Here is a 26,632-nt window from a genome sequence, read left to right as displayed (position 1 = left end):
GTGTCTGACCCTCGCACAACACTGTGTCAGGTGTGGCCCGTCCGATAGCAGCTCTTCAATCAAAGGGCATCTCCCAGCTGCAGTGCCTGAAGGCTGGGCTCTTCCTCCAAAGGTGCTGCCAATAAAATGTCTAAGGAACTGGTCTATTAAAGGGTCTGTTCTCCCTGTGATGTGAGTTAAGCTCACGGTACCACTGGGTCCCATGGGAGCAAAAGTTCTGGTTTTAAAGGCTCTCGGTGCCTAGTGGTAGTGGAGATGGTGCATGGGTCAAGAAGTTTCCTAGATTGCACTGGGGAGCTGAGCACCGGACACAGCACTCCAGATGTCACCTCACCAGTGCTGAGTAGAGGGGAAGGGTCACCTCCCTCCACCTGCCAGCAATGCTTTTCCTAATGCCGCCCAGGAAGCTGTTGGCCTTTACCAAGACCATGCAGTGATAGGTTATGCTCAGCTGCTTGTCCTCTGGGAATCATAGAATCCTTGGGTTGGAAAGGACCTTCTCAGGTCATCTAGTCCAAGGCCCCTGCAATAAGCAGGGACATCTCCAACTAGAGAAGGTTCCTGAGAGCCCCTTCCAACCTGACAATGAATGTTCCCAGGGATGGGGCATCTGCCAGCTCTCTGGGTAACCTGTGCCTGTCATTCAACACCCTTACTGTGAAAAAAGTTCCAGCCCTCTGATCATCTTTGTTGCCTCCTCCTAACCTGCCCGAACAGGTCCATGTCTTTCCTGTGCTGAGGGCTCCAGAGCTGGATGCAGTGCTCCAGCTGGGGTCTCACCAGAGCGGAGCAGAGGGGCAGAATCCCCTCCCTCGACCTGCTGGCCACGCTGCTTTGGATGCAGCCCAGGATACGGTTGGCTTTCCGGGCTACAAGCGCACATTGCCGGCTCATGTCCAGCTTTCTGTCCACCAGTATCCTCAAGTCCTTCTCGGCAGGGATGCTCGCCATCCCTTCATGCCCCAGCCTGTGCTGATACTGGGGGGTTGCCCCAACCCAGGTGCAGGACCCTGCACTTGACCTTGTTGAACCTCATGAGGTTCACATGGGCCCATTTCTCCAGCTTGTCCAGGTCCCTCTGGATGGCATCATGTCCCTCAGGCGTGTCAACTGCACCACTCAGCTTGGTGTCCTCTGCAAACTCACTGAGGACACACTGGATCCCACTGTCTATGTCACTGATGAAGATATTAAAGAGTACTGGTGCCAGTATGGACCCCTGAGGGACACCACTCATCACCAATCTCCATCTGGACATTGCGCCATTGACCACTACCCGCTGGATGTGACCATCCAACCAATTCCTCATCCACCCAACAGTCCAACCATGAAATCCATATCTCTCCACTTTAGAGAGAGGGATGTTGTGGGGGACCATGTCAAAGGCCTTACAGAATCCAGATAGATGACATTGGTAGCTCTTCCCTTGGACAGTCCCCACGCCGGAGAAGTAAGGATAGCCCTGCACTAGCCAGATCACACCAGTGTCCCAGCCCCGCCAACACCTCTGTGAAACCCTCCCCTCCTCTGGCACCGGGATAAGGAACTGCAGCCAGACCGACTCCAGGGACGCCGGGATCAAGAAAGAAGCAGAAGGATGACAACACCACAGATTTAGCCTCGCTTTGCAAAACAGCCGCCCGCGTGGGTGGGGGGTGCGTGTGTGTGTGTTAAGTAGCAATTGGTCAAATCAGTTTGGACCTGAACACTTGAAAGGTGTAAGAACCGTGTGTGACACCGCATTCGGGGTGCCCCAGTCTGAACCTGACAGCTCGCGTGCACGAATGCAACAATTCCTCCTGTAACGCTAGACTGGGCGTCCCAGGCTCTCTCCTCGGTGGGCAGGGGCCAGTTGCCAAATTTTTGTGAAAGCTCTCCATCGTGGCCACAGGGTCCTGGCCCCATTCCTTCCCTTTGCACCGGAAATTCACCTCCCCCCAAAAGTCATGGTTGGGTTGGGAAACTGGGGGGGTAGGAAACCGTTGGGATAGGAAACCATCATGGGGCTGAGAAATCATCGCTGGGATGGGAAACAGTGGTGGGGGTGGGAAACCATCATTAAGGACAGGAAATCATCAGCCAGATGGGAAATAACTGAGAGGGGAAGGTGTTGTGCTATGAAAACCAAACCCTCGCGAGGCTGGCTGAAGCAGGTGCTGGCGGAATGTTCGCCATGGGGACGGAGGCTCTTTGCCCCCAACAAACCCCACACTGACCAACCGCCACGGCAGGTACAGCAGCGGCTCCCGCTCCTTGCGGTGCTCCTGCCCCCCAGGTAACCCCCCGCTGGCTCTGCCCGCCGATACCTCACCCCACCACCCCTTTTTGCTTCCTCCAGCAGAGAGCTTCCCTCTGCGGCTGCTGATGGCATCGCAAGTGCCCGGCGTGAGCTTCGCCGTTCCAGCCATGCCGCCACCGGTCACTGCCGGCGTGTCACCCTCTGTCCTGGTGTCCTCTGAGCCTGCCCAGCTCCACACGTCACCTCCCAGCTGGTGCAGGCCGGCGTCTGGCAGGAGGTGCCAGGGCCCCTGGGGGTCCCGGGGCAGCTCCCCGCCATGGGGCAGCCTCCCTGCGGGGTGCAGCTCCCCTCCATTCCTGCTGCCTGTCTCCCTGCCTACGGCTGGGGACGGCAGCTGGGGACGGGAGCGCTGGTGCCCCACCAGCCCGTGGGGCTGGGGCCTGGCACCGTGCTCCAGGGGCAGCTCCTGTACCCTACAGGCTCCTGCCCGCAGCACATCCCTGCCTGTCCAGACCCCCACCACCCCACAGCTCAGCACTGCAGGCAGGGCCCCCCTGTGCTCCACACCCTGCCCACCCCGGTCCCCCCAGACCCCCGCACTCTAAGCTACGGCTCCCCACTGCCGGGGGCTGCGCTACGTTCACCGGAACAGGCGACACCGCGCTGCCGGCTGCCGGCGTCAGGGACTCGCCGCGCCCCGCGCATCCCGGCAGCACCAGGCCGCACGCCCCTGCAGTGCCCCGGGGCAGCCCTGGGAGGCCCCGGGACGGGACGAGGACGCGGAGCGGTGCGGGCAGGCGTAAGGCGGGGCAGGCGCACGCACCGCTCTGGCATGGGGGGAGCCCCTTCTGCCCGCCATGAGGGCGCCGGCCCCGGGCCCGCCCAGCGCCGCTTCCGCCATCACCCCGCGCCCCCACCGGCCCCGCCCCCGCAGAGGAGGCCGCGCCCCCTGCCCGGCAGAGGCTGCAGCCGCGGCGCCACCTGGCGGTTCCTGCGACGAACCACCGCCCCGGAACCCGCCCCCCCACCACGGCCTGGTACCAACACCCCTGGAGCCGCCATGTCTACCCCGTCCCGCTGCTGACAGCCCCACCACCAGCATCCCCACCCCAGGCGGTACCGGCGTTCCCAGGAAGAGCCACCTCAACCCGGGGCCAAGGATGCCCCGCACCGACCAGAGGGCACATTTCTCAACGCCATCGAGACATCCCCCCACGGGGGTGAGGCGTGAAGGTCGTGGGGCCGGTGCACCAACCGCCCAATCCAGAGCCCCAAGCCAGCCCCAGCGTGACCCCAGGGACCCTGGTCCCCTGCCAGCAGCCCCGAGACCCCAACTCATGGCAAGAAGGAGTCGGCACTGGCAGTGGCACTGAGCAGCAAGGCACGCACTGGTGCACGTCCCAAACCCAGGCAGCCCAGCTGGCTGCGCCTGTCCCCCACGGGGGGCCAAACCCCACGCCAGGGGCTGCCAGAGCAGCTGCACATGCCGCCGCACGTGCCGCAGCCTCCCGCCGACTCCCTGCTATCCCTCAGGCCCTGGCGGGGCCTCACCACTGCGCCCATCCCACCGCAGGAGCAGGAGGACTCGGTGCCCATCACAGCCGAGCAGCAGCCCGAGCGGGAGCGCATGACCAGGCTGGCCCAGGAGGGGCGGGAGCGGGCGGCCCTGCAGATGCCACTGGGCCAGCTGCAGTTTTTTGTGCAGAGGGAGGCTGACATGGAGATAGCCAACGAGTACGGCTACCCCTAACCCACCGCTCCAGCAGGGTTCCCCATAGCCCCCAAATGCAGAAAAGAACCAGAGACAGAGACCTGCACCCACCTGCTCCAGCCCCCACCCTCTCCCAGAACCCCATTTCTTCCTTAATTCATTACACAAGTTGGGTTTAATTCATTACACAATATTGGAGTTTGTGTTTTCCCTCATGACGAGGATTTCGGTAACAATTCGTTCCAATTTGGGCTCTTGTAGGAGATTAATTTGCTTTATGGTCACCCAAAACAACAGGGAAAACCATTAACTTGAGAAGTCTTGTTCATGCACGTTTTGGAAGCAGGAAGTGATTTTGTTACTGTGAAAACACATAAAAACAGCTGGTAATGCTTTAGTAATTATATGATTTCTGACCATTATTTCAGCAACTGCTGTTATTCTGGACTTGACTGCATAACAGAGAGAAAACACAGACGTACATTACGTATAAAACGCCGTACTGAAAAGATCATTAAGGTTACAGAAACAAAAAAAAATACAACCGTAGCACTTCCTAGCTTATTGAATTTTGATTTTGCAATTTGAAAAATACATTCCCTAACACAGTTTAGATTGGCAATTACTTTGTGGGTTTGAAAAAACTAATCCATTGTATGGCATTTTATGGATACATCCTGGGCTCTAAGCAGAGCTTAGGGCTTTTAGACCCCATATAGACCTCTACCTAAGGGCAGTTACAAAGTGCCTCTGTCTAGTCCTGCTCTCGACGTGGCACGAAAGAGACCACCCCTCCGCTCCCATTCCTGGGTTTCTAGCCACATTTTCAGGCAGGGTTTGTATAGGTTCAAGACCGCTTGCCTTGGAAAAGGAAAGGAATGTGAAGAGGCCACTTTAAATCGGCCACTACAGGGACTGTCAAAGCTAACGCCGCTTTCCTTCTGACATCTTCAGGAACCAATGTGGACATGCCTGTAGTCCTACAGGCCCCGGTGCTAAGTTACACGTGGCACAGCACAATTTAAAGGTTACAAATGACCCTGCTGTTTTGTTAAGTTGTCTTGGCGTTTTTCATTCTTGCTGAAAACAACTTATCCATGCCCGTGCTTAGTCAAAAAATGTCATGCCTGGATATATCGCTAGAGGTCACATCTAGTTGCTGGTTCATTGCTTTGGCATTGTATCTACAGACATGGTAACAGTTAATTAAGCTAACAGGTGCCTACTGGCTACGTTAATTAACGCATATCAAAGGGCAAAGCCCGCTGCGTAGTCTTGTTGGGAATTTGCCTTTGGAGAGATGGCTATTTGTTTCTTTACTGTTTTAGCCATGGGCTAATCATATTGCCTGTTTCCATGGTGCTCAACTTCCCTGTCTAAAAGCTCCTTTTTCAGCACCAACCTCCTCTTCACCTGCTCCTAAGTTCACACAGCGATCTTTCTCCTGTTTGCCTGTGTCTCACCGCAGCAGGAGCCCAGAGGGAATGCAGCCCTCTCGGCAGCAAGGCGCGTCCTGCCGACCTGCCCGGGGCTGCCAGGCAGGCATCCCGACTGCTCACCCGGGCTCCCGTTACAGGCAGCGGAGAATAAAAGCCACCGCCGGGGTGTTGGCAACCGTCCGGCAGACTCCAGATGTGGGGCAGGCAAGGGAAGTCTGGCTGATCCGTTGGCTACGTGTAAACTGAAGCCTACAGTGCAGATCCTTGAAGTGCAGTGAGCTGAACCCCCCACCAGTCCCAGCTGCGACGCAGACGCAGCGGGTTCTATCACCTTCTCACAAATTTATGTGCCTTAAGTCACCTGTACTTGGACACACTGTCACAGAGAGACACACGCACACAGACAGCGTCCTGTATTTTCTGAGAGACTCAGCGCCGTTGCCCAACATGTAAAGAGAAACAGTGCAACAGGTACTGAACTGGCCAAAGGAGGGAGCGAGACGTCAGACATCCTGAACGTCGGATTAAGGGCCAAATCTCTCAAGCCAGGGGTGCCCTAATGGGAAGGGGAATGTTCCTTTGCCATGCGTTAGATCAGTGCATGGCTTTCCATGCATCACTAGCACTTTGCTTACCTGGGGATAGAAGGTGATTAAGGGAAAAATAAAGCAGGGAATAATTGCCCTCCTGTCATGTCAAATGCCTAGAACTATGTTTCCCACTGGGCTCCACGCTTGGTCTGACAGCACTAAAGTGTGCAGCTAGAACATGGACAATGTCATCTTATTTCAGGCCAGGCTACCATTAAGCAGTAATCTTAAGGCAAACTTCTGCCTGCAAGAACAGACTTTCATCTGTTTTGATGTTTTTAAACAGAAAGCTAGAAAACAGCCCGTGATCCCTTTGCTGCTGCTGCAAAGACGCTACGGTTGACTTTCCTTCAGCCTGCAAGGCTGGCACTCTGTCACAGAAGGCAAATCTCACAGCTTGCTCCACCATTCTTAAATGCTAGGAAAGCTAAAGGTTACTTTCACACTCACCGAAGGATGGACTTCTACGTATCCATGGGCGACTTTACCAGCAATGTGTGAAGGAAAATTAACCAGATGCTGTTAGAAAACTGCCTGTTGTGGAGAAACCCACAGAACAAGGAAATCCAGAGAGACAGCATGGTTCTTTCACAACATCCCTCCAGTAGAAACAGCTATTTTACATAGAGAGGAGGGTAACAGGACAATAGATTAGGTTACTCTTTTTTCTACAGTTTCTTGTGTCTATTTTTTGCCCTGTTTTGCCAGTAACTAAAAGAATTGGAAACTTGGTCAGGAAAGTGCCAATTGGTCTTTAACTGTCAATGCTTCTGTTCCCCCATTAAAGCTTGCTGAAAATCCACCTTAGCTGTGGCAGTTCTATTCTGACAAACCACAGTCACAGCTCCTGAGTTCAGGAGCGTACACAAAGTGTTTTGAATTTTGCATTTCACCACAAAACTAATTGCTTTTTTAGCACACATTAAGTGTCAACTTAGACAGTCATGTGTCTTCATTATGCAGGTTAAAAAAAAAAAGATGCTTTCCCTCAAAAGAAGAGAAATGTCAGTAAATTCTGGAGATTAACCTCACAGTTTCTAGGACTTCCGAGAAGCTCTCCCAGTCTCCGTTTTAGCAGTTGTACTGGTCAAAGCAACAAACTGAGAAAATTGCAGACCCCACTGCCACACACTACCAGGCGTGGGGAACTGAACCACTGCAGGTTAAATCCCAAAAGCTGTCCACACCCGGTGGGATAGAGACACCCCCTTATTAGCTGAAGCTGTTGACAGAAGATTTACCAAAGTCATGGTATCTTACTGGCATTTTTGTTTAAAAATCAACTCTGTTATTAAGGAACAGCCAAAGAACACATCGATACAGAAGCCAACTAGTAGTAAAAACCTCCACTTACTTGCTACATGTGTGGCCAGCCAGGGTCTGTCTGGCAAATACAATACAGAAAAAGCCAAAGAAAAGAAAACGCGAACTGCAGCACAGACTTGCTCTCTCATTTTTGCAATGATAGGTCACAATTTTGCAGACTCTAGGCATCCAGGAGGATAAAGGACATCCCCATCACCTCTGCAGGCTCTTGGACGGGAATGCCCACACCACGAGGGTCTTCCTGGAGTGAGCCTGCTATGGAGATTGCTCGGGACACTTATGCCTGCCTTCTCGCCCTCTGTGACACCGTTCCTGTTACATCACAATGGCAGCTGTTCTGGGTTGGTTTGCGAGTTTATGCACGGCAACCTCGTCCTCTGCATGGGGTTTGCGTGGCAAGGTTGTGGCAGCAGGGCTGCAGGGGTGGCTTCTGTGAGAAGCTGCTAGAAGCTGCCCCTGTGTCCCATAGAGCCCGTGCCCGCCAGCTCCAAGACGGACCCAGCACTGGCCAAGGCCAAACCAGGCAGCGACGGGGGCAGCACCTCTGGGATAACATATTTCAGAAGGGGACAAAACCGGCACGTGGCATTTGCAGCCAGAGAGAGGAGTGAGAACATGTGAAAACAGCCCTGCAGACACCAAGGTCCGTGCGGAAGGAGGGGCAGGAGGTGCTCCCGGCGCCGCAGCAGAGGTTCCCCTGCAGCCCCTGGTGAAGACCATGGTGAGGCAGGCTGTGTCCCTGCAGCCATGCAGCTCCACGCTGGAGCAGATCTCCACCTGCAGCCCGGGAAGGACCCCACGCCGGGGCAGGGGGATGCCCGAAGGAGGCCGTAACCCCGTGGGACACCCGCGCTGCAGCAGGATCCTGGCAGGACCTGCGGAAAAGACATCTGGAGTAAAGCTGAGCCCGTGTGTTGGTGCACATCCCTCCCTTGTACCTGGGCCACTCTAAATTGCCTGACCAGCCTCGGCCTCTGAACAAAGGGTTCAGAGAGAGGCCCTCAGCTGTACCAGGCGCTCTTGTGTAGACGAGGAGGAGAATGGCACTGAGGGTATCAGGGACGCAATCGCCTGAACAAGGTACAGGACAGGAACAGAACTAATCAATTATCGCCAGACAATCCTGGCAGCGGTAACATCAAAACCTTGAGAAATCACCTGCCTGCATTGTGGAAACTCACTGATGCCTAAAGTCAGTCATCTCCCTGTCCTATAAAGAGTGGTCCCAAGTGAGACCCTTTGAGCTCTCCTGGACCACAGCGGGCTGCAACTAGCACTTCCCTCTGAGTGGGACGCCTCTCAGAGCCCGTGAACCCTCAAGTTCACGATCAACTCAGAGGCTCGACTGTGCAGCCATTGAGCGACGCAAAGCATTCGATGTGAGTATTTGACTGAATTCCAGGGGGATATTGAATAGGTACCTTGGTACATCTCTATCTCTTTTCTCTAGATCTCTTTAAGGGTCTCTGTCTCTACACCTATAGGTGTGTGTGTGATTAAGGACTTCTAAGTTTCAGTGGATTATGCTGCTAAGTTTTATATGATTTGATACTGTGACTTATCTTGGCATTGTTAGTGAATGTGATTGCTGCTATTTTGTATTGGATAAATTGCCATCTTTAAGTTACAGGAAGCACAAAATCATAGTCTGTATCACTACACCAGAATCCCCGATACCCTGTCCCTTTAGTCATAAACTGTTGACCAAATCTGGGAATAGGAGTGGATTCAGTCGCACCTAGACTCCTCTCTGAAAAGGACTTTAGAAAGCATGGGGGTCCTCTCTGAATCTCGTGACTCAATGGAAGGGTCTCTCCTACTTTCCCTCCTCAAATATACACATTAACTCGATTTGATAGACGAGTAAATCATTCCAGTTTAATTGTTCTATCTGCACAGCTTTTCCACGTTGAATAAGCAATAGAGTGGACCTTGCCATCGCCTTCTGTGAAGTCATCCTTTTTACAAATCTAGATTAAAATCATGCGCTTTCTGGTATCTTTGGTGGTGATTCTTCAAACAGCCTAAATTATCCATTCGTGACAGCCCAGGAAGCAGGGAGGGATGGGGGGGATATGTTTTAAGATTTCGTCTTATTTCTCATTATCCTACTCTGATTTTGGTTGGCAAGAATTTAAAATAATTTTCCCAAGTTGAGGCTGTTTAGCCTGTGATTGTAATTGCTGAATGACCTCTCCCTGTCCTCTGCTCTGAGTTGGTTTCTTTTGGATGGTCTTTCTTTGACTTTTCCTCCATGACTGGTCTAGTTTCTGGGTGATCTTCTGTCACTTTTGGATGAATTTTCTGTGGGGTACCAAGAGTCTTCTCATCCTTTTGAGAGGAAGATGTTTAAACATTGTCTGTCTTTGGCATGTCCTCCTTCACTTGTTTCACAGGAGGTTCCATTTGAGGAGATTTTTCACGCTCGCTGTCCACCTTCAGTTGGGAAGCTTTAGCTGGTTTTCTTCTCTTGTCTTTCTGAGGAGGAACAGCCACTTCTGCTTCCCGCTTTGTCTTGCCAGGTTTTGCTTTTCGCTCATCCTTCTCTTTCTTCTTTTTAGACCCTGGCTTGAAAGCCATAGAATCTGCTCCCAAATGCTCATCCCTCATCTCAGGGGTGGCATCATCTCTGCTTGGGAGCATGAACAATGAGTCCCTTTGAACGACTTCTCCTGTAACTGGCTCTCTTGGTTTTCTTGCACCTTCTAGCAACTCAGCATTGAGAAAGCCTTCATTCGCATCCTCTTTCCTTCTCTCCTGGTGTTTTTTAGGTTTATTTCCTTTGTCATCTCCACGTGGATTTTGCATCTCCCTCTCTTTGTTGCCACGGCTCTCTCTTCCGGAAGGTTGTTCAGGGTAATTTCCAGCTCTATTACAGCTGCGCTGCCTATGCCCCACAGGATAATCCTCCCTATGTCCCTGAGCATATAGGGAATACTCTCGTCTGGTCCCAGGTGGACCAAAGCAGTCTGGAGAAAAGTTCCCTCTCTTTACTGGAGGATGAAGTTGAGCACCAACACCATTGACCTTGTAAAACTTTTCACACCACTCTCTGTAGATCCTTTCCCATTCTCCGTATCCTTCCTCTCCAAATGGATCTCCAAAGTCAATAGATCTGCCATCGGAAGCTTTCATATCATACGGTGGAACTTGTCTGTATCGCTTAAAATACTCCCTTCCTCCTTCCCCTTGAGATATAGTCCATTTCCTGGGAGATTGGCCTCGGACTACTGGAGACCTTGACCGTGAATGGCGTCTTCTGTGTGGGGGTGACTTTGACCTCGACCGGTGATAACCATGTGGCCTTGACCAGGAATGATAGTTCTTGTGACTCTTCCCTTTGCCTCTGCTTGGATATGGTGGTGATCGTGAGTAGGAGCGAGAATGGGAACGACTAAATGATCGAGAGTAGGAGCAAGAGTAGGAAGAACCTGTTCTTGACTTGGAGTAGGTATGCGAACTTGTAGAGGAAGATGAATTACTATAGGGAGAGTTGGACCTTAAAAAAAACACAACACAAAAAAATTGATCAAGTTAATTCAAAACAGTTACTCTCCCCAGCTTTTTGGAGAATTGGACCTTAAAAAAACAAGAACACAAAAAAACAGATGAAGTTAATTCAAAACAGTTACTCTCCCCAGCTTTTTTCCTCCCAGATTTCCTTTGGCTATTGATTGATTTAAGGTGCTGTATACTGGCCTCCACTGGGACATGAATGTGCACATTTTTCACTCCTCAACCTCTACACGCAGTGCAAAATCTATTTTGTTGCAGTCAGATGCAAAAAGAGCAAGTCTTCATGGCTACCGTGCAGTATCAAACATCGAGAGAGTACGATGTAGCATTAATACAGTAAAGATCAATGTTAAAATGCTGCTTGGACTATTTAACTTCACTACTTCTTTGGCAATTTGTAAGGGATGCAAAATTCTTACGTCCAGTTGTCTTTAATCAACACTTCTAGCCAGATGTGCTAGCAAAATCTTACACATACCTCTAGCTCTAACCAGGGATAGTGACCGCATTTCAAGAGAAATCATCTCGAAAAGCTTCTGAACTCAGCCTCGACTAGGATGACTCAATGCCATTACTCTAGGACAGATACTGGCAGCATGAGCAAGAGAGAGCTTTTCAGCACTCCTGCCCAAGTGACTTTTGGGGATAGAAAACATCAGCTACCCTGAGGTTTTTCTTCACAAGGAGTATTATTTTTTAAAGAACACTTTCACATCATTTCACAGACGTTCATGAGCATTTTCCCTCCTCCAAATGTCCTTCACTAATTCAAGATTTCCTTTCAAACAAGTCTGAGTCATGAGACAAATTTTACAAGCTCAAAACCATACTAGCATAAGCCACCAGTTTGCAGTCCAGCTTGAAATCTCTCTGTGTATCAACATGTGGTAAACAGAAGAGGAGATGAAGACAATGTCTCTCACAGATCTCCTCCAAAGTGCTTTGAGGAAATGGTTACAAGCAGAATAGGGAGATGCAGAAAATCCAGCAACTGCACCTCTTCAATTTCTGGCCTCCTCAAGGCTGTCAGGCGGTGAAGGATGCCATTACAGAGAAGCTTTACTAAAAGAGAAACCTGTTCCTGAACAGCTGTTGCCAAATTGTAACTGCCAGTCAACTGTAATCTCTGCCCTATTTAAGCTAGGAATGCACACATGAAACTCCTGTCGCTGCTAATCCCTGGGATCATCCCATCCGTCTAGCAACAGAGTGGTGGAGTGGAATGCCTCCTGATTCTTCCAGACAATCTGCTTCTCCATAATGGACATGTAAAGCACGTACCTGGAAACCGAACGCTCCTTTCGAACCTTGTTATATTCCATCACTTCCTTAGCAAACTCATCCTTTGTAAACTCATCAGGTTTGGACTTTTTCTTTTCCCTGTGAAAACAAGTTTGACCTTTACTACCATTGTAGTTTGACCTTCATTACCAAAAGTTTTCAAGAAACACAACATGGCCACTAGGAGAAAATGCCTACTGCATGCGAATGCAAAAGGTGAACAGCTAACATCGAAGGAAGACCAGTTTAGAATACCTACAACTTTTAGCCAATATTTTAGAACTACATTTGTCTTGTCTCAGTTTTGCATGTTTACCCTTTGCAAAGAAAAAGGACATGACATTACGACACCGTGATGATTCTTGCATTTTGTTGATGTCAGGTGCACTGTGGTGTAACTGCAGTCTGATATGCTATTGAAATACAACAATGAAAACCAAGGCAACTTCATTGAGCCAAATACTTACTCCTCTTGCAGTCTCTGCTGTTCTCGGTAAAACTCCTCCCTTGATAAAGGAGGTGCTTGTGTCATGAGGATGGTATTTGCATGAGCCCTTGGCACTGCTGTTGCTACCCAAGCTGATGACATGTTGGCAGGAGCTGGAGGATATCCTGGAGGGGGAACAGCGTACCCAGCAGATGGAGGCTGCCCAGGTGGAAAGTGAAGAGGAGACTGTGCTGGTGGTAGCCCTGAAGGAAGTGCATGGGGTGGTGGAGGGTACGAGGGAGCTGGAGGCACAGGCACGACGACGGATGTTGATGCTGCTTGTGTTGGGGCATGAGTCCTTTGGGAACGTCCACTGCGCAGGCGTCCTCGATTTGAACTTCTGAAGAAACCCAAAAACATGTGTCACTCTTTGTCACACTCTGCCCTGATTGTAAAGAGGAAAGCGAATGAAGCGACAGCCTGGTGGCGAGCACTTCCTACCCTCAACTTCAGCATTTTTCTCCCTGCTTTCCCTTCACTTGAGACTACGCTCCCTTCTTGATCCTCATGCTTGCCTTCCAGACCCTCGCCCAGAACAGCTCCCGCAGTCTTCTCCCCTTATACTCCGCTTTGTGACCGTGGATGGAGGCTGCCTGTGCTTAAAAGACACTCCCATCTCCCATGTGCCAAGCGCCCACCGCTCCTCTGCCACTCCTTGATGTACTTACTGCTTATACTTACTACTGAAGATCACACTGCTGATCCTCAAAGTACTGCACACATGTTAACTAATCTTCTCTCAAACTTCTTTTAGCTTCTTCCACAGGCATCACCTGTGGTCTTGCCTCATGATGATGTCTTTGGCCTGTTCTTGTCCCTGAATTGTTATTTTCTTGCTTACTAAATTTGAGAGTTTTAGGAAATCTGTGGAATCGTCCTGGCTTTTGTTGTGCTTTATCTTTAAGACATTATAAACACAATGCACGCTTACAACCGATCTCTAACAAAGGCGTACCAAAAGGAAGGACTAACTTGACACTGCAATAATAGATCAAACAAACGCCTCTCTCTCCCACTGAGAGAAAGCACCTTGGCTCGTTGAGATGAGAACATTGAAGAAATTCAAAATTGTCATCAAATAACAGCCTTGACTTTTCCAAGAATTTGCTCCACCAGTATCCGCTAACTTGTGAAATAAAGAATGTTGGAGGCTGATTTGTATTGGGAAATCAATGTCTTCAGGTCTGTTCAGCCAGTAATCAAAAGGGTGGCTTTCCACCCAATCCTTTAGTTATATTTCATTTTTAGATGTACTGCTGGTTCCCTCAAAAACTGCTCCTTTTTCAGAGTCCTCTTTTCAATCACGTACTGGAGTTTTACTTTAAATACTCCTACTGCAAGCACAGATCCCCTTTGTCAAAGCCAAATCAAATTAAGCCCTTTAAAAATTAATCACCGCTTCTATTCTCCACAACTATCTGGGCATACTTACTCCATTATAAATCAGCTGTAGTCTAAGTTAAGTGTTACGGCCTCGTTGAACAGGTTACGGGTCGTAATATACCGGATTTCTGTAGAATACTTACCGTTGCCAGCCTGGTCTGCCACCAGCTGAGCCAACTGTGCTGCCTGTGATTGCATGAGCTTTTGGCGTAGGGAGAGGAAAAAGAGAAAAATCCCATTTAGTTTATCTCAAGACAGCTTTTTAAAAGAAATTCTAAAGTTATAGTGACTTACCGGTTGAGGGTACTGATTGCCCTTGGGGGCCCAGAAGCCTTGGGATCGCTGGTTGCCTTAGTGCAGGAACGTGATCGCCCTTGTCAATACATGCAAACAGATAGAAATTAAGCTCCACTAAAAGGCAACAGTCACTGCATCATTTGAAAGAAAACTGACCTCCTCTTCCAACAAGCTGCTGGTTGACAGAGAGGGAAATTTCAGAAGTTCAGTAGCAGTCACCAGAGCAGCAGGAGGTAACACAGTATCAGCATCACTACAAAAAAAAAAAAAAAAGTTATTATTCAAACAGCGTTTTCAAGTGCTACTGGAAATAGCAAGTCCAAGGTGAGAAAAGGCTGACTACTGTAAACAGGAAAAAAAAATTTAAAAATCTTCATCAGATTTACAGATATGAAGTTGGCCCATTCTTAATGAAGACTGGAAAGAAGTCGATTTGGACTACTGGCATGCCAAGAGAAAGCTCACTGGAAAAATATCTTCTTAAGCTAGCTGCACGTGAAAGGGTTAGAGCACATACAAGTCACACACTGAATCTCAGTTTTGGAAGACGCGAGAACTGAAATTCTATGAGGAAATGTCTATGTGCGAGTGCAGAGGCTGCCTTAGAGGTTCTTCTGAATTGCGGTTCTTTGCATTCAACGCTACAGCTGAGCCTGACAGTCTTCTGGACAGAGAGGCTATTTGCAGCCCAGGCATAAAGCTGAAAGGCCACAAGGCCTAAACAATCGTACAGATCTTTCACGTCTTTTCATGTGACTTCACCGGGCTGCAAACTCAGACTTTCATGTTTGTAAATACTTCAAAGTTACGGCGTTTCAGCGTTTATTAGCCAGGTCAGCACGCGTCACCGACTGCCCTTTGTGTTACTGAGGATGACTCTGACTTATCGTAAGATTGATGGTAGAAATACCGTAGAAAAAAGTAATAGGAAAACACCTGCTCAGTTTTAGCTCTAATTGTGCTTTTACAGGTTTCATGAAACTGTTGCTTCCTCCGTACTAGAGAGAAATTAATGCACTCAAGAAGCTTTGACATAACTAGAGGGCTCCTTTAGGAATTGCTAGCCACATAAAACCAAAGGGCCCCTGGGCAAAATGTGCCTCTTTCAGGGTAAAACTCATAGACAATGACTGATAAGGGAACTGAGCAAGAAATACTTCTGAGAAAATCCTTGCATGAGACACACTTCCGAGTTATCAAAGTGTCCTCATTCAAAGTAAATACAAAACCCAGAACTTCCACTAGTATCGGGAACTGTCACTACCGATAGATAAATAGCTAGTGGAGAAGCTCAACAAGAAGAAGAATCTAACTTGAGCATTTTAGTGTCCTTTATATCCCTGTTGATCTACAGATTTACTTACCAAAGAGGTCCGTCCGGCTGTTCAGCACAGAGAGACAGGGACACTGCTGGAGGGAGACCAGAGGTGACGACAGAAGACGGATTTACTGGCAGCCCAACGGCCACAGAGGACTGACCAGAGGCCAACGATGACAAAGCAGCAGCAGAATGAGGAGCCAGGGATGCTAATGGAGTCATTAGTGGGTCCTGCTGTCTGGAAACTGCTGGCCGGAGCTGAGGCTGCATGTTGTGCGCTCTTGTTTGTCTCGTTAGTGGTGGTGGAGGTGGTGGAGGTGGCGGCTGCTGCTGACGTTGCTGCTGAATCTGCTCTCTGTAGCCAGTTCCATTATTGAAGTTGTTCACAGCCTAGAGGCAGAAAAACACGTACAGAAAGGCACTATGAAACTTCAGTAGATGTACGAACAAAAGCCTCCCCAGAGCAAAATTACTTGTGTGTTCCTGTAAACATTATCAATCCTAAAATCAATCAACATACAGGTATAGGAAGACATCAGGTGAAACACTGACCCTAACGATGGGTAACGCAGAGTATCTCTATTTACAGTACCTCAGTGTTAACACCAAATTTGAAAGTGAGGCAATCACGTTAAGCAAAAGTGTGACCTGAATTTGCCAGATTCTCTCTAAAGAGTTGTAAGCTTCTCTAACACCAGATAATGTCTCTGAAAAGTAAATTTAGCCTTATTCCATTTAGCCTTGCTTAAGGAGATGTAAACGAGTATTTTCTTCCCTTTCAGCTTTTCGCAAATAGACCTGTCTAACAAACAGTTTACATAAATGTCAGCATGTCACCTGGCGTAACAACTTGTTGGCAGTTAAAGCATCGGGAGAAACGTCTGTTTGATGACACGTTGGGCATGTATGTTCCTCAGATTCCAGTAACGCTGTTCTAATACCTGTGAATAACGAGAACCGCCAAAAGAGTTTTCAGCAAAACTAAGGAAAATGTTGGGGTTCTAATCAATTATAAAAACACGTATATGATTAATGGGTGAATACGGTCTTGAACAGAGCCTGAAGCGGTAAATGTCCAGTAGTGTAAAAAATGTCCAGCATGCAGCAAATAACTAAGCAGTGTTGATATTTCACTGTTGTTACTTGGAAGCTGTAGAGTAGGCTGTGTCTTGATGTTTGGACTGGTCTTTCCACTGTGCAGGACAGTGAGAAGTCACCAACCTCAAGGTTGATGAATAAAACACATCTCAAAAAACCGTTCATATATGGATTCAAGTTCTGAAGGATTTCACCAACTCTCCTGTGGAGAAGAATGTGGATTAAACGCCCAACTCTCCGTTTGTTGCAGACCACAATAAGTCACCAGAGCAGGCTATAGAATTTTGCATGAGAGAAAGGGCTGGGGACAAACTAAATGCATTCAGTATCTCATACTGTAATCACCTGCACGGTTACACATTCTTCTCAGAGTCATCCTTCCACATGTACAGAGGGTTTAACTAGACACGTAACCAGGGAAAAAAGCTTTCTGCCTTTTTTTTCTGCCCTTTGCATGAGCAGGGTCCTCTCCCGTTCTGGGTATACTCAGGTATCAAACAGAACGGGTAACCAAGTAATTTCGTTCTCACCCAGTTCTGCCTTCGGAAGGTCAGATGCCATGTTTTGAGTTAACAACCGTGGGAGTAAGACTTACATTCGTCACAGTAACTGTTTCCACAGCAGGGAGTAACAGCTGCGTCACTCATGACCTCTTTGCAAATGAGACATAACAACTCCTCTGGAACAGGAGCGTCTGAGGAGGAGGAGGAGGACGGCTCCTCTGGTGAAAAGGGAGGCTTTTCCTTCTTTCCTCTAGCATACGCTTCCCTGGAGGCGGGGCGGGGAAGGAAAAACAACAAGTGAAAGATGGGCAAAGGAGAACTTTTCCAAGCTTTGGATTTTCCGCAAGGAAGGTAAAATAGATGGCATTCTTCTCAGTCCACATTAGCCTTCTAAAGCGTAGGCATTTAGTTTCAACTACTTCTCTTTGGCCACCACACCAGAAGAGGGAGGGGGAACAATTTTCCTTCTGCAGAACTCTCCCATTCATGGGATCAACTAAGAGATTGGCTCAGACTAGAAAAATCATTTTTCAACATCCAGAAATCAGCTGAAATGAATCCCACCTCTCCTCTGCCAGAGGGTCAATGTAAATTGCAGGCTCAGGATCAAGTGAGTCTCCGATTAAATACACTTTATGAATAAAAGAAAACTAGGTCTCAGCTTCTACACAAGGAGATCCATGACAGCCACAAACAGAAGTGCTATCAAGTGCATTTCTTCTCAGCCACTCTTGTCACCACACAGTAGGATTTTCTTAGGGTAAAGCAAAACAGGAAAACATCCGTCTGGTTCACACATGAGATTTGATCAAAGCCAGAGGGGGAGGAAATCTCAGTCACACAGCTATTTGCTAAATTGGGCAAGAAGCCTTTGAAACGTCAAAGAGAAGCAAAACGAGCTTTCAAGGAGAATGACTCCAACGGTAAGCACTAGTGAAATCTTCTGCAGACCTACAGATTCTAGGTGTACCACAAGTTGAACCAACTTCCAGGGGTGTGAACAGCAGGACCAGTCTATTTCCATATTAGAAAGTATCACAGATTTTAAGGCAACGATACAATGACGGTGCTTCCTCCTTCGTAATTACAGACGCTGGCCAACTTGCTTGCATTGCCACTCGGACACACACGCATGGTTTCTCTCGTTCCCTTTCTGCTCAGTGCCATTAATCCCATACTTACGCACTAATAATTGGTATGGCGTATTTCCCAGTGCTTGTCAGCATAGCGCCCTTTATACTGGGATCTTTCACCTCCATCAGGAAACTCCTCGGAATTCCTGTGCTCCTTTTAATTCTCGGAACAGACTCAAAAATTCTGTCCTGTTAAGAAAAGAAGTGCAGATATCTCTCATCTTAAGACCCACCCTTAAAAGGACATTTCAATGATGATTTTCAGCAGCAAAAGCCTTTAATCTTCTCCTTTTACCCAGCATAAGGCTTGCTCGACTAAAGTACCTTTCTTCCTAAAGGAATATAGCCAGGATGTCCCAAAGGCTTGAGCAGCGTTTTGAACTCAGTCGACATCCTTTGGCTTAATGTCAAGTTCCTTAAGGGTGAAATATCCCTTGGCTCACCATCCACTCGGAGAGGAGACACAACCCCGCTCCTCCTCCAAAGCGCAGTTCAGAGTGAGAGCTTAACTCGGTGCTCTGAATCCGACACTGAGAAACTGAGATTCACCTTCTCTAGTGAAGGTGGAATTCATATCTCACGCATATACATTCAGCAACTGATGTCAAATGGCATGGCTACTCAGCCAGGTGCTTGTGTAACTAAAACACGCAAACATTGAACGGATGGGGTCGACCGAAACATCTTGGGTTTTTACAAAATACTGAAAACTGTGAACTGTCATTAAAAAGCGTTGAAACCAGAAAGATTTCCAATAAAATTGAAATGTATAAAAATATGCATGACAGTGTGCAGAGAAAGATCTATGGACATATGTAATGTCCATGGCCTAGAAGGAAGAAAATGTTACATTTATAACTCCAGGTTTCCCGTGAATTGTAAAGGGCTTTGCAACATTGCCACATGACCTCTGCGTTTCACCCCAAAAGAAACAATTCTTAACAGGAGTGTTCATGTATTTGTTACGGAACTGCCAAGGGAAAACAATTTAAAAGTAAGTCACACCAGAAGTCCCCTGCAATCTTACCCCCTTTGTTGGGCAGTTCTTTACACAGTGGCCTGGTTTTCCACAACCAAAGCAAGTATATGATGTCGGAGGTGGACCCAAGGCTTTCTTCGTGTAACTGAAGGTGTTTTGGGGAAAAAAAAGAAAAAGGATGCATGTGTTAAATCCATGTTTGTTAAAACCAACAAGTTTACAGGTTTTCCATCATCGCCAAAGATCGGATTTGACATTATCCACACTTACTTGGCTGGATCATATTCACGGCAAGACTGGATCATCATGGCTTTTATTTTATCTTCTTCGGCAGCATTGGCTTCAGCCAGATTGGCAGTCTGTTGTTTAATAGGTAATCGTTTGAGAGGCACATTAGAAACACATTGAAGCGCACACAGCCAAAGACAACACCACTCACCCAAGCCTGTACAGAGCAGCACAACACTAGCTGAGGTTGCCTGAAAACAGCTGCTTATATAAAAAATAGTTGTGCTGAAAGTGTTCTGGGGAGTCCTTACACCATGAAATGATGCTTATGTGCCTGTTAACCTACTTGAAAAGAGCATTCTTGGGCACTCAAAACCTTAGGCTCAGGTTGGACCTTATAAAGACTTGTGCACCTACTCCAGTTTTCTTCCAAGTGGACTGAAGCTATGCACAGAAAAAGTTAGACCTGCCAGTATTATTAAAGGGATCTTTAAGCTCCAGCCTATTTGAAGGAGAAGACAGCCACTGTACATTGAATTGAGAAAGATGAAGGCAAGTACCATTGTTTACATTTGCAGCATCAGAAGGATACACAACTTAAAGGTCAGGGAAGTTGGTTTTGCTTGCTGAAATTCAGCTTCAGACACAGAAGCATTACAGAGATTCAAGCTTTTTAGAGCCCCTCAGCAAGACAAAAGACTCTTTTCAGTAGAAATTGGACCACTCGTGCTGTAGGCAGTCCAAACTGCACGTTCCCCCCTGCTAAATTCTTCATATTAACTGATGTAACTAGGAACATTTTCATAATCTACACTGTGTCCCAACAAATTAGACCGTGTTGTCCACTCTAGATATACTGCAATTTATGAAATTGTGCAGCATTCCAAGAACGGATCTATAACTATAATGACTAGAAATTCAAAAATAGCCATGCCATTGCCCATGCGATAGAAACGCTTCTACTTTGTCTGTTGCAACCCCCCCCAAGATGTCCATAACCAACAGCCAATTCAGTTCTTCTGTGAACATTGTGTTCGTTTCCAATGTAAACCTAACGAAATGTGTGAACAAGTCAACAGCTTCTGCAAGGCTGCTGCTTTGTGTCTTGAAGCTGAGTCATACTGCAACACTATGTGGAGGCTGATAAGGTGCTCCCCTTCGATCTTCCCAAAGTGGGAACTGCTCTTCACAGGATACTATCAACAGCTACACAGGCTTTAAAGTTAAAATAAATAAATTATTAAAAACTACATTAAAGTTTTCTTCCCATTACAACAGTCATCCTGCTATAGATCACAGTGTTCAATTTAAAAATTTGAAGCAAACACTTTTTTTTTTATGTATTTGACAGGAAAAAAAAATATATATACCTTAATCAGCTGGGCCAGAGAAAGAGGTGCAGAAGAGTCATCACTCTGTTCACAAAAAATTAAAAACATCTTTAAGTTTTACAATCAAAACCTAGCAATAGTTAACCTCTATGGTAGACGGAAATTCTGCACTATATCCTCTGAGCATCACTGAAAGAGGGATTTCCAACCTAGTATCATTTGCCTGTGTTCAAAACAAAGTCCAAACCCACGACAGCTTAGGAGTGCCTATGTGGTTAAGGAGAAGAAACTAAAACAACCAAAGACGCTTGAGATTATGTATTGCTCCAGAATGTCTCAGGGAGGGAGCCTTGTCAAATGCTCACAACTGCTTAAAAGTCCAAGGGGTAAGGAAGCTGTCAACTGTCCGCTAAAAGGGATTCTAAAACAATATTTATGTTTCTTGGAAAAGGAAGCATCACTACAGAAAACTTATTTTCAGTGTAGTTTGTAAATCAATCAGTTAGCGTCTCATCATTTATAAATGCACACGGCTATGCCTTTATGAACACAGCCTAGTTGCCTGTCAAAATCAAGCATGGGCACATCAGCCCTGAAACAGGAACTCTGCCTCTCCTCTCCATAAGTTTAAAAATGCCAGGCCCACCACACCCCACAAAACCCAAATGCAAACACCACTCCAAAGCATCCGCCATAAAAGAAACCCACCACTTTATCAAGAAAAAAAATAAGCTGCTCAAATTATTGAAATTAAGGTGTCTGCCATGACAGAGTAGCCTATAAAAACTGAGAAAATGGATTTCTTGTCGTGTATTAGACCGCAGGCCACACTACGCAAATTAGATTGGGAAGTGTGAGAATTTAATATTCTTCTCCTTGCCAGCAGACCAAAACCAAGTCTTAATGATGACAAAAACATGGATTCAGAGCACAATCCTGGGATTTTTTTTTTTCTCCTTTGCAACCACACTCCTCCCTCCCAGCTACCTCCTGCAACAGCTTGCAGGAATGAAGTCCTCAGGCCACCAGTCAGCAACGGACTGCGGCATTTACTGGGATCTAAGATGACATGCGGTTTTTCCACAAGTCAAAAGGGTAGCTCTCATCTGGTTCCTTTTCCAGGATATTGAATTCTATGATGCCACAAGCAGCAGTTAAGCTGACACTAGTAAAACATCATCAGAAAGACATCCGAATCACTGCTTAGTTTTTTAGAAACGTAGAATAAAATTTCTATGATGCTGAATCAAATACATTGTACATACAGCATCTATGTTTTAGTGGAAAATATATTAGGTTAATGTCGGGGAAATTAACACAAGGCTACATTGATTGGAATTAAGTGCAGTGTGTAGAAAAAAGTGTGAGATGGTGTTTTACATACGCCTCTTGATATTCCACTCACTGGCTCAGTTTGACATCTGGAAGAAGAAATAAAAGTGATCAGAACTTAAAAGAAAGCCCTTGTGCCCAACATACAGCAGTGACAACAGATTACAGAACTTGAACATCAAAACGTGATGTGCTGATAGTCTAGTGCATGTGGAAACGTATTCATATACATAAACGGCTCTCTCTTGGTACCTTCAGTGCAACTAAAAAAACCCCAGAAGCTCATTTCTACTTTGTCAGAAAATTACTCTAAGACTTACAGAAATAGAACACCAAAGTGCCTCAGATATTTTGTCTCTGCTACATAAGTATCAAAAATATGAAGTCTGTACTACAGTTTTGTGTCTTAAACATGGTGACTAAAAATAGTAGTAGAAATGTCACCTGAAGGCAGTGCCTAGGATTTTCTGCGATTTAGGAGTCCTGTAGGGAAATAAAAAAAAAAAAAAAGGACTTAATTGCCAGAATTTGCTTTAAGATAACCTTGAAAATGCTACAGTATTTGGGGAAATATTTATTACATCTGGGAACTTGCTGAGATTCCACATACTCATTGATCTGTATCTGCCTGCAGATCATCATGAATGAGACATGCAGCCATCGATGTAGTTAACAAATAATTCCAGCATCATCCCAAGTGTCCCATCAGCAGAGCTGGCAACCCTTGGTCTTTCCCCTCTAGCTAGTATGCAAAAACACCAGATTTGGGGCATAAGGATACCTGCCATATGCCACCCCCCCTGCCCCAAATAGACGCGGAAAAACTGAGAATCGGACTCTTCTGAGATGGGAACAAATTCTAAGTTTACACTCCAATGCGTACCTGTCTTCACTCTAAAAGCAAGACAAGCAAACACGTATAACAAGGAATCTCTCCACGTAGAGAAACAGCATCGAAAACTTGGCGCTCAGAAAAAACAACCCCAAGATCAAACCAAATAGAATCATTCTTAACAGTTACCGTTGTTGGAGTTTGAACCCCATGTCCCAGCAGGCCGAAAAGCATAAGTTTACTTTGGGACAGGAACAATAAAATCTACCCCATTACAACAAAAAGTAACAGCAGCTTTAACCAGAAAGATACAATCTGAGTGCCTCTGGAAATGAACATCAAATAGAAAAGGTAACACATGGAAACCACTAGCACAGAACACAGTGCTTTATGGATACCTACAGAATGTATGTTTTGCTGGTAGCTTTAACTGCTCCGACAGGGATTCTTCTCACAATTACTGATGAGTTCTTAGGAATCAGGGCATTAGCCTCTGTGTATTCTGAAAACAACATAAATGCAGAAAAAACATTAGTCAATTCATAAGAATGTATATGAATATGTAATTACACAGCGCGGCAGAGAGGGAAGCCCTTTGCAGATGGAAAAGTCAGATTTCAGATATAACGGGGCATTTTTATCGTCTCAGCACACTAGCAGTACATTCCAAGAAATCTTCAGGTTTGAGAACCAAACGCAAGCAGCACAATCTTTTCCATTTTTTTTTGAGAGAGCGTGAATGCCAACAGCAAAATGCTCCCAAAGGTCACTAAAGGAGAGTCTGCTAACGCATGAGGTTCTGTCCTGATCTAGCTTAAGTGGCTTTTGCTTCTGTTAGGCTACAAAACCAAGAGATCTTTGGAGAAAAACAAAGCACAGCCAAGTCTCACCTGTGTAAAGCAGATCTGAAGTCAGACAAGCTTGCCCTGCAACAAAACAGGCCCTTAGCTAAAGCGTGAAATCTCTGCGCCGTTGCTTTCATAGCTGTTCACTAAAAGCGATTCGGCCACGCTGCTGGTGCTCAAGGCCGACAGAACACAGAAGACAGCCGGCCACCTCTGCGTATGGCTTGCAGCTTAAGACTGCAGACTTAAGACTTAAGGGATGTGGTACCAGTTGGCTTTAATACATTTCTATTTCCTTCGCCTCGATTAATTGAATTCATTTTGGTTGATGGCACCTTGATAAAGGTGAAGTCAAACAACGCAGACTAAAAAGTTAACTTTCTTTTTCTTCTTTTAATAGGAAAGGATTAAAGCTGGAGCACTATTCCTGAAGTGCCTGGAAATTTTTGTTTGCTTGATTTGAATTTAACAGATGCCAGCTTAGTCTAGCAGCTCTCGGACAAAACGGGCATCTCCCAGCAGGAACCTTTTCCTCCTGGGCAGCAATATCCCCGAGCAGAGACTTGGCAACAAATCTTTCTATTTCTGAAAAGTCACACCCCAAGGTCTGTAATCAAATTCAAACTTGTCAAGACAGCAGCTTACCAAACTGAAATATCATACTAAGTACCACGAAACCATTATCATCTCTGAGAATCAAGCACCACTTTTTAGGTTTAAAAGAATTTATGACTTCTCTAAGAACGTTTCTTACGTATAGCCACCATAAATGTTCTGCCGGAAAACTTCAGTAGTGCCCTGATATGGTTCACACGTAGTACCAGGGAAAAAAAATGCTTAGAGACATATGGTGAAATGATGCTCGATAGCACCTGAACGACAATGTCTTTGGTGTAGAAAAGAAGCCATATTAACAAGAAATTCCAAGGTGTCATTTAGATACGGAGAACATCCATGGCAGAGGGGCCATTAGAGGGTCTGCACAGATGGTAACTCACAGCTACACTCTCGATCCAAAGTGTTGCTAGCGAGCAGTTGCTGCAACAGCCACCAAGCCAGTTTTCCAGTGCAGTGGAGTAAAGCAAGGTGATCACAAAACGAAGTCACCAAAGACAATTTATTTCTTCAAAGTAGCCACCTTTTCTCTTCCCATCCCTTTCAGCTTTCTCCACCTGATTTCCAAGACATCTGGAGAGGTTATTAATATAAGATATCCTCCCATATTTCCTTATCATTTTACCTAGCAGAATTCCAGGAAAGCAAAAATTTCTAAGCCCTGTACATCACACATCAACCACACATTCTTCTATGCCTGCTCCGCGCCCAAAGCACAGATCTGAAGGTAGTTGTCAGAACAGCAACTACAAAAGAACAGCCCTGAGGCCCCCAACACAAGCCACAGCTACCGAGCGTGGCCGAATCACATTATGGCTTCCCACCCCATGTAAGCCCCCGCGCCGCTTGCCCTCCCAGTCCCCCCGCAGGCTGGCAAGATGGGCCTCAGGCTGACTCAGGCTACGTGGGGACGAGCCACAAAGAGCAGAGCGTGGCTCCCACAGGCCATGGCCATCACAGGGTGGTCTGTGACACTGCCAGCCGGGCAGTCCCTAAGCCCCCACGCCCGCCGCCCCCACGCACCTTCTTTGGTCTGGGCGTTGGTGATCTGCAGGTCACAGGTGGCCGCCTTCAGCTTCTCCCGGCCCATGATCTGGCGCTTGAGGTCGCACAGGGAGATGTGGAGGCCAGTGAAGGTGACCGTGTCATAGCTCAGCTTGGAGGAGAACTTGTAGTGGACGCACGACATGGTCGGGGCCTGCTCCCCGATGGCGTCTACTACAGCGGACCGAGGGGGCTGAGCTCACCCCCGCAACAAGTCCGGCCTGCGGCCCTCAGCGACGGGCGGGCGGGCGGATGATGGGGAGAGGCCCCCGCGGCCCCGGCTCGGCCTCTGCTCCCTCTCTCACGCAGCGCTCCCAGGCCCAACCACTCGCTGTGGGCACTCGGGCACCTCTGCCTCAGCGTTCCGTTGGGGGTTTAACGGACGCCAGCCGCAGGGGCTGCCCTGATCGCATCACTGCGCGTGCCCAACGGAACACTGCACCCCCCCGCGCCTCACCTGGCCTGTGGTGTCCCTCCTGTCACCCCCCTGGGCCTGCCACTGCCTGGTGTCCTGTCACACCCCAGGCCTGTGGTGTCCCTCCTGTCACCCCCCTGGGCCTGCCACTGCCTGGTGTCCTGTCACACCCCAGGCCTGTGGTGTCCCTCCTGACACCCCCCTGGGCCTGCCACTGCCTGGTGTCCTGTCACACCCCAGGCCTGTGCTGTCCCTCCTGTCGCCCCCCTGGGCCTGCCACTGCCTGGTGTCCTGTCACACCCCAGGCCTGTGCTGTCCCTCCTGTTATCCCCCTGGCTGCTCATTGCCCAGTGTCCTGTCACCCCCCAGGCCTGTGGGGACCCTCCTGTCACCCCCCAGGCCTGTCACCGCCTGCTGTCCCTCCTGTCACCCCCAGGCTGTCACCACCCGCTGTCCCCTCCTGGCAGCAGCCGGCCAGGACAAGACAGCCTGGGGAAGATGCAGTGGGCTTTGCCGTGCGGCACTTGGCTGCCCGTGCCCAGGCCCAGCGAAGGGAGGGGACATCTCAGGGTGTCCGAGTGTCTCTTCTTGCATTTACGGGACGTTCGGTCAAAGAGCCAATGGCCATTGATGGTTATTGCCATAAACCCATCTGCTTGTACTGGTACCGCTTCCACAAAAAGAAGACGA

The 26,632-nt window shown here is 47.8% G+C and overlaps 1 protein-coding gene across 1 annotated transcript; it reads right to left on the bottom strand.

Moving 5' to 3' along the window:
* Positions 1–9,468: 9,468 nt before the first annotated feature.
* LOC309416450 (E3 ubiquitin-protein ligase RBBP6-like) lies at positions 9,469–25,672 on the bottom strand (the record flags this gene model as incomplete). The annotated part of the gene is given in 18 exon segments (XM_082015998.1): positions 9,469–9,654; positions 9,658–10,804; positions 12,103–12,201; positions 12,570–12,929; positions 14,116–14,173; positions 14,267–14,345; positions 14,426–14,522; positions 15,634–15,977; positions 16,425–16,528; positions 17,281–17,453; positions 18,371–18,510; positions 19,349–19,445; positions 19,571–19,659; positions 20,899–20,943; positions 22,244–22,280; positions 22,636–22,674; positions 23,426–23,525; positions 25,507–25,672. Coding segments are annotated over 18 exon segments (3,360 nt in total).
* Between the last annotated feature and the right edge of the window lie 960 nt (positions 25,673–26,632).

The sequence above is a fragment of the Phaethon aethereus genome (assembly GCF_964289735.1).
Source record: "Phaethon aethereus genome assembly, contig: HAP1_SCAFFOLD_108, whole genome shotgun sequence".
NCBI classification, from domain to species: Eukaryota; Metazoa; Chordata; class Aves; order Phaethontiformes; family Phaethontidae; genus Phaethon; species Phaethon aethereus.
This window is presented reverse-complemented; position numbering and strand designations above follow the sequence as displayed.